General features: G+C 45.0%; 1 protein-coding gene across 6 annotated transcripts in view; it reads left to right on the top strand.

Moving 5' to 3' along the window:
• Positions 1 to 1294: 1294 nt before the first annotated feature.
• Positions 1295 to 8771, top strand: part of SLC7A10 (solute carrier family 7 member 10) — a 40828-nt gene continuing 33351 nt past the window's right edge. For all 6 annotated transcript variants that reach the window (XM_040075455.2, XM_040075453.2, XM_040075452.2 and 3 more), the window contains exon 1: positions 1295 to 1391. In XM_040075455.2, the coding sequence (XP_039931389.1) occupies positions 1298 to 1391 (94 nt within the window). In that variant the 5' untranslated portion in view covers positions 1295 to 1297. The remainder of the gene's footprint in view (positions 1392 to 8771) is intronic.

Raw genomic sequence — 8771 nt, 5'->3', positions numbered from 1 at the left:
CCAGCTGCTAAGCTGAAAAGCCAAAACGAACTGGAAACTTTGTGTCTGTGTTGACCCGAGCTAGCTGGGGGTCAGCTCCCACCCGGAGCGGGGACACAACCGGACGCACTGACATTCTTGTGAGGGCAGTTTGTTCACAGAGCAAAGGATTTGTAAACAGACACAAATCCCAACATTTATGCGCCATGCCCTGTGGGAGGAAAGAAAACCTTTCTTTCCTTAAGCTCCCCGGCAGATAACCCCAGCTGTAGCTCGACAGCAGGCGCTGCCGCCCGGCGAGCCCCGCGGGGCTGCGGGGACACAGCAGGCGGCCCCGGCAGCTCCCTCAGCCCCCGCAGCTGCGAAGGAGCCGCTGCAGGCACGGGCTGGGGCTGGATCCCTTCAGAAGTGTGGAACAACATGGGAAGAGAGAGCGGAAAAACTAACGTTAAAATTGCGGAAACCAGCCAATCCTGGGCATTACCGTCTTGGTTATAACGCTGGCAGCAGTGATGACAAGCAATAAAATGTTTATTCTTTACGTTACCGCACTACCTCAACTAACAGAGCCCAACAGGAGGCGGTCGCCGCGGAGCCCATGCGGGGCCGGCTCTTTCAGGGGGCCCCGGTTCGGCGCCGGGCAGGACCCGCTGCCCAGCACGCCTGTTATAAATTGCACGACTCAAGATTTAGTCCCAATTAGAATTTTATTAATTACAGCAAGCGGGGCATAAGCAAATACAGCGCTGGGCGACAGGGGGTCTGCACTCCGCCAACTGCCGCACGGTTACGGTTTTTCAGTTCTGTTTTATACAGTTCTTTTCTTCTGTTATCGGTCGGTTTATCTTGGTGCTAGGAGACCGTCTTCTATCTTCTGAAAACAGTTACAGTTCCTTCTCCTGGAACTCAAAAGCCTTGTTAAGCAATAGCACATGTGTCTAAAAAGTCCTGAGTCATCTTGTGTTTGCAAGTTTTTAAAGTCATGAGTCATCCTGTGTTTGCAAGTTTAAAGGTTCTCTTAAAAGTCATGAGTCATCCTGTGTTTGCAAGTTCAATGAACAAAGCATTAACCCGTTACACGCCGAACACGCGAGCCCGGCGCTCAGCGTTTAGCCCTCGCCGCTGGCTCTGCTGCCCCTGCGGCTCCTGGGGACGCACCCGCGGGTGTCCGAGGACGCGCAGCCCTGGGCCACCGCCGCCGTGAGGGGCCCCGGGCACCGTCCGCGCGCCCCCGGCGCCGAGCGGCGCGGCCCCCCCGCCCCCGGCCCGCGGGGCGGCGCATGCGCGCCGGGCGCGGGGCAGAGCAGCGCGGGCAGCGATGGCCGGCGGGGAGCAGCGCGCGCCCGGCGGCGCCGAGCGGGTGGCGCTGAAGAAGGAGATCGGGCTGGTGAGCGCCTGTGCCATCATCATCGGTAAGGGCATCGCGTCCCGCCCCGGCGCGCCCGCGGCAGCGCTGACGGCCCCTTCCGCTCGACCGTGCCGGCGCGGGGGCTCGGGCACAGGCGGCGGTGGGGCGATGCACGGCTCCGCGGCAGGTGTGCGGTACCGGCGACGGGACGGCGCGCTGCTGCGCGGTGCGGCGCGGCTCGTCTGGCGGCTCGCCGGGCGGCGATCGCCGTCCTTGTAAGGCACGGTCTGTGTTCAGGTGCCGACTGGAGTAAGCCCCCTCTGCCCAGTGTTCAGCTGAACGCAAAATCGTGAGGTTTCCTAAAGACTTTTCTTGATGACCGATGAGCTGTTGAGGCGTCTGCGGCGCTTACTTCTAAGGCTGAACCAGATTGATTCTGAGATCGGGGTTATTCGAAGTGAAGGTGGCAGCGTGGGCTTTCAGAAGCGCTTAGAGAGTGTCCCGGGACCCGCAGTGGCTGTTGCGCCAGTTGGCAGCGATGGTGTCCCGCAGCAGCCATCGCTGGCAGAGCCCTCCGCCAGCGGCGCTGAGCCTGCCGCTCCCGTCAGAGTCAAACCCGGGAGATCGGGGCAGGCTGTGCTCCCGTCAGAGTCAGAACCGGGAGATCGGGGCAGGCTGTGCTCCCGTCAGAGCCAGAACCGGGAGATCGGGGCAGGCTGTGCTCCCGTCAGAGCCAGAACCGGGAGATCGGGGCAGGCTGTGCTCGGCGCTGAGCCTGCCGCTCCCGTCAGAGTCAAACCCGGGAGATAGGGGCAGGCTGTGCTCCCGTCAGAGTCAGAACCGGGAGATCGGGGCAGGCTGTGCTCGGCGCTGTCCCTCGGTGTGCTCCGTCACTGCGGCGATGGGGCTGCAGATGTGGGGGCAAGCGTGGGGAAGGAAGATACGCCCAAGTGAATAAAAGCAGCCTGTACTGACCCAGTGAGCCTCAAAACCCTGTAAGGAAGATCCAGCCGTTACCTTCAGCGAGACCTGTGGACAAGACTTGCAGTGACAGTTGTGTCAAGGTCCGTGGCAGCACAAAGAGGTAACAACGGGCACAGCGCAGAAGCTGCCACATCCATGGGAATGCACTGTTCAGTAGCAGAATTGGCTGGGAGACCCCGATGTGTCTCTGTGATTGATGTCACCAAGCCTGAGGAAGAAGACTTCACTGCATGCTTCTTATAAGTGATCATAATCCCCTCCAGCAATTTTATGCTTTTAGCCATGTATTCCTTTATGTCCAATGTAGGTGGATATGGTCTTGCAAAAAAAAAAAAAAAAAAAAAAAAAAAAAAAAAAAAAAAAAAGGCTGTTACATGAAAGGAAAGTATTTTGGTCCATTCCCATAGTGAAACACTAAAATCATTATCTGCAGTTTGTGGGAAGATGTGTTCTACATGTACAAAAATACCTTTATTCCTTTATTTTGAATCCCTCAGCATATTTAAGGGGGAAAATCTAGATTTTGGTTCTCAGTGGAGCACAGATGACCTTGTGTTAGAGTGAAGTATTGAGTGCTGCACATTGCTGTAGGTAAGGCACTACCATCGTTAGGTATTCCCCGACTTGCTGTTGGCCATAGGGAAGGTTTATGGCATCTGTATCATTTGTTAGGCATTAGAGAATGGTATCTTGAGACTGCTACCCTTCTCTCCCAGTCAACTTTTCATCAACCTTATTTGCAGTATCTTGCAAGCAGAATTCATATATGTCATGCCTGTCCTGTAGTACTCTCAAGTGTTGTAAGTATTAGAGAAGGTTGTTGCTTTGCTACATAAAGCCTAAAAATTCTTCTGCAAATCCCCCCATATTTTCATAGAAGACATTTGAAACACAACCACAGGATCCTATTATTAGTTTTATTTGTTTGTGTGCAGATGCACAAAATTAAATCACGTATCAAAGTCTTCTGTAACAAAGTGGTATGTAGTAGGAGTACAGTCTGGCTTTGCTCTCATTTAGCTGAATGTTCTACAATTCTAATCAGCTGCAGGAGGGATATAGAGAATTACAGTCTTCTAGTAATTAAGAAGAGAAAACATGAGGGAGTATTTGAAAAATACTATAAATATGTGATTAAAAAGTTTGTGGTTGCCTTCTATACGCAAATTCTGCTTGTTTAAAATAAGGCATTGTATGGGGAGTCAGATTGCTCTAGGGAGCACTCAGAAAGCAACAACATGAAGTGAAAGAGAAGGCTTGGGGGTGGAAGCACCTTTGTCACCATTATACCGTAATTGAGAGTATTCCAATAATGGCAGGCTCTCTTAATATTTTGTAGTCTGTTAGTAGTCCATTACAGTTGCAACCAAGAGAATAAAAACGACCTCTCCAGGTACATCACGTCACCCAGGTTAAACATGCCATGCCTCTGGCTGTTAGAGCTGAGGGCTCAGCCTGCCCTGTGGATACAGGGTGCATACCGGTTCAGGGAGCAGGGAGGGCACAGACAGCCTGTATCTTGCTAGTTGTCCTGAGGCTCCCATACCCTGCTCTAATTCCCTGGAAAAGAGGTCTTCCTTTTCAATCTTCTTGCTGTGTTTTGAATTGTAGGGCAGTTTTCTTACTCCTTTTACAACTGAGGTATTCATCAACACAATAAATTGTTATGCTGTCTTAATGCACTCACAAAACTCATCCTTTCAAATTTTTATCATCCTTTGATAGAGGTTTGAAAGGTTTTGTCGTAAGAAATACCAGTTCATCTAAAACTATGCTGAAAAAGCCCATAATAAACTACATCAAATTAGGAATATGTGTTTCCTATATCCACCCCATAAAACAGTCTCCTGATCTCTTCCAGCAGCCTAGCTTTTGTACAACGTAAGTCTGTCCCTCATTACTTCATTTATATTTTGTAACTTGTTTACAAACAAGCCTGATTAAAGAAGAAGGATATTTCTGAAGTTTATATTGCACTGAGGCAGAAGACAGCTTTTCTGAGTATCCTAATGTAAATGCAGGTACTAAATACAAAACCTCTTAACCCTAAAAAGAGACTGGTAGTTAACGACTGTAAAACTGAACAGCATTTATTAGTAGTAACAAATCTTTCTGGCAATTCATCTCTGTCACAGGAAGAACACTTTTGGAAAGTGCCTGAGACATGCTGTAGAAACACCCAAACTGCTCTGTCTCAAACGTGGTTATGTATAGTGAAAACAAATCTCTCATGGGCTGCAGACATTAATAACCTAATGCACTCAAATGCACTGCAAATCAAGCTTGCCAATACTAAGATGAAGTAATACAGCCTTAAAAGTAGTGGCATACATGTATTATCTCCTAGATAATAATTTATAGATAGTATATAATTGTTTGAAATCCACACTAGATTTTATTTAGCAGACACAGAAATCAGTGCTGTATTTGATTGAGCAGATTTTTCATGCACATACACGTAGCTGGCTTTACATCTCATTTGTAGAACTGTGTATGTAATTAAGATTATTGCATGTGTATTTTCTTTGAACACAGGTATCTTAGCTATACAATGCCTTCCTTGGAGTTTTGCCTGTGTAGATAAAAAGCTAAGTAAGAACTTTCATGACTTGTCTCAGTGTAATTTCTACCACGTTCCATTGTTCTTTAGAAAAGTACAAGAACTAGAAAGTACAGACTGATTAATGTCTGATACCAGCCTGGTTCCTTGGGTCTGAATAACAAAATTCACTGTTCCTACGTTAGAAATGTTTATTTAACTGTATACGCAAATTTCATATATAACACACTTTAAGAGGGTTGTTTGACTGTTTAATACAGATCAAGTAACATTATATAAAACAAACAGTTAAACATCTCTTAAAATCTTTATGTGGTTGTAAAACTGTGTGAAAGTAGTCATAGGGTCATACTAGCATTATGATGAAATCTATTGTATACTCGTTAATGATTTAACATCAGGTTATATGAGACCTACTAGAAGACTTACAAATTCAACTACAATAAAATATGTCAGCTAAAGCGAAATTCATCTCCTTATTTTGCTGAGCACAGGCAGTCAAGTTATCTACATCAGCTGACTTTGCGATGCTTAAAAAATGCTTGCAGTACTTTACACACACAAATTTGATGTAAGATCCCTTATAAACTGCTTCCTGATTCAGGTCCAGTGCTAGTAACAAAACTACATTCAGCTGACCAGTGAGCAATATGTTTCATTTTTGCAAGTTCTGAAAGTAACTTTCTGAAATTTATCTCTCCAGACCACAGCACACACTTATTTAATCCATAGCTGATGTCAGTCAGCCACCCAGTGGATGGTCTCAGCAGAATGCCTACAAGCTGCAAAGCCTCCTTCCATCAGAGATTCTTCCTTAGTCAGGGTTGTCCTAGTCTGTAGTGCAATTTACTGCCCACACCATGACTATACATCAAGGGGGCAACTGAGCTGCCTTGGTTGTCATTTCATCTGCCTGTCATCGTACTTACATACAAATAATTGCATATGCATATACATGGAAGTTTTTAGTTGTATAAATATCACTTCCAGGTGCAGCACTCCAATGTGATTTTCCTCCTTGTCAGTAACAAAAAGCTATTTGCCAGCCAACTTGTGTGTCAATTAGCTGTCTCCTTACTGCTGTGCCTCTTGTCATTCTAACATCCCTTAAAATCCCACAGACAGTCCTTATTGGCAGAAGCCTGGTACAGGATTCAGCAAGCTGCTTGCTTAACATTGGGGAAAGGGAACACATGGAACAGGGAACAGCCTTCATATTCCTCTTTTTCAAGTGGAAATGGATAGATATTGATGCACAGTGCCTGCTGTATCCTGTCAGGTCATGTTTCATGTGCCACCATTGTGTAAGTGGACTGGATCATTGAATCAGATCCATCTGTTAATCAAGTAACATATCAAACCATTAGGAGATCATTCCTAATGACCCAATGGACTTCACTGGAGTAGTATCAAAGTTACAGGACTGCAGCAGAAAGATGTATGAAAAAAACAGCAGAGGACCATCACCCACATCACTGGATGATTTTTCCTGATTTCTGTGATCCTGCCTGGAGTCATAGAAAACAGTGTTGCAGCAAGAATTTTCTTCCTCTCTGAATCCATGTGAGTGCATTTCACTTTCATAGCTAACTGAAGTTTCAGGACACAGGTTTTTTTGGTTACTTGTGAGAGTAATACAGATTACACTTCAATGGTTTACTCTAAAAAAAAAAAAAAAACCACATTTCTAAACACTTTAGAAAGGAATCAGCCTTCCTTATCTGTTTCACACCTTGCTAACTAATATTTTGAGCATTTAGTTCCACAAGGCATTTACTGATGTAACACACAAAGTATTTACAAATGCACAACTGTTTTTTTTTGAGGCAGTAGTTCAGGATCTAGCTCTGGACTGTAGAGAAGTGTAATTCAGTATCTTGTCCTCTCATAAATGCAAATTATGGTTTAGTAAAGTCAGCGGTCAATTTTTGTTCAAGATGAATGGCACATTTTCCTTACTAGTGAGAAACCACAAAGACAATTTTGAGGAACTTATGAATGGGGTTTTTTTTTCATATAGCCTAGAGGCTTAGGCTCAGATTCAAAACTACTGAAAATTACATGTCCAGGTTCCATATGTACATTTAGGGTGATAGGTATCCATAGTTTGGTATGGTACCCAATAGGAAAAAAGGGTTCATACTACTGAGAAAGATCCGATCCTGCATTTGGGAAAAAAGAAAGCTAAAGATCACAGAATCACAGAATCACTAGCTTGGAAGATCATCTTCAAGATCATCGAGTCCAACCCAGCCCTAACGCCTCAACTAAACCATGGCACTGAGTGCCATATCCAGTCATTTTTTAAGCACCTCCAAGGATGGTGACTCCACCTCCTCCCCAGGCAGACCATTCCAGAATTTTATCATGCATTCTGTAAAAAACTTTTTCCTGATATCCAACCTCTATTTCCCTTGGAGCAGCAGATGCCCATCCAAAATGCAGGTTACATTAATGGCATGATATTTTAGGGGTGGTACCATGTTCCCACGATCTTCAAGCCTGTTCCAGCATACAGTTCTTCATCAGAATTGTTTGGGGTAGCCTTTCACTTAAGTTTAGGGAGCTGAAAACAAGCTGCAGTTTCACTTGAAAGTAAAAACCATGGCAAAGTTCAAATTAATCTTGGTAAAAATTCAGGGAGATTCTGCAGCTTCTCTGGGCTAGCAGCTTACCTCTAAGACTAAACTTAGAGAGAGGAAGTCTAAAAAGGAGCTGTAATTAGAAATTCCTGGCAGAGGAGCGGGGCAGGGGGGACACAGAACAGCCTTAAAAGCCTTAAATTTATTTACTGAATATTTCTGGAGAACGAAAAGGGTTTTATTTGTCCACAGATGTGCCTTTCTGCTGCAGTCTGTATTGAGGAGAATTCAGCATGTGAAGTCCCACCTGTACAATATGAAAAAAAAAAACAAAAAACAAAAAACCTAGATTTGTACTTTTCTGCAACAATTGCCACACAATTCTTTTTCCAAGTCATTAGCTATCAAATATTCCTTGACCGACAGTTTGAGCGGGTTTAGTCTGGATGAGTTTTGCTAGTTTCTGTGGGGGGTTTATCTTCCTACCTTCTAAAAAAAGTAGAAAATTCTGACTGAGACACAGTGACTGATCACAAGGCTGAAGCAATGAGCTCTCTGCAATGAATGCCAGTAGTTTAGATACCCTACAAGAGAAACTCCTTCCTTGACAGATGAACTAACAAAGGTAGCATCCTTTGGTAAGTGTCTCACTCCTGATCTGGCAGTACAGTGCTTGCTTTCAGTAGTGCCATAAATCTCCACTCGTGTTCCCTTTTCCTGTGCCTTGCAGCTCATTTCCTTCTAGCATAATGTAGCCTTTTCTGTTGAGAAAGTCTGTTCTCCTTTGGCAGGCTCACAACAAGCAGAAATGGTTTGGTGGAGGTTTAGCTTTTTTTTTGTTTGCAGCTTTTCATGTGCCAAACTTTTTCTTTTGAGACCCTGTTTTTTGTTGTACTGTGGGGGGAGTTTCTACTAGCTGCCACACTTTTTTGTCATCTTGATTGCAGCATAATAAAATGAGAAGGCATTTGTCAGTACTGAAGTGCCCCAAATATAAAACATCCTAACAGTGTTGTGTTATTCTGCTGGTCCTTAAAAACCCAGAAGTCTCCCAAAGAGTTCTTTAGCAGATGTTCCATGGCAAAAAGCAGGGAGCCAGCAGTGCAACATTGGCTGAGCCTCTCAACACCCTAATTCCTTTTTAAATGCTTGTATCCCTCTCTGTATAGTGAGAAAGCATAGAGAATATGCAAGCCCTCTTGTCCTGCAGAGAAAAGACACCTACAGTGGTAACATATATTTATTCATGTACATTTATTCATGTCAGCCTCCACGAAATGTCTTTATGCAGTATTAGTTTGTTCTCCTGATGTTTTAT

The sequence above is a fragment of the Hirundo rustica genome, chromosome 11 (genome assembly GCF_015227805.2).
Source record: "Hirundo rustica isolate bHirRus1 chromosome 11, bHirRus1.pri.v3, whole genome shotgun sequence".
NCBI classification, from domain to species: domain Eukaryota; kingdom Metazoa; phylum Chordata; class Aves; order Passeriformes; family Hirundinidae; genus Hirundo; species Hirundo rustica.
The sequence above is the reverse complement of the archived record's forward strand: the minus strand, read 5'-3'. Positions and strand labels throughout refer to the sequence as shown.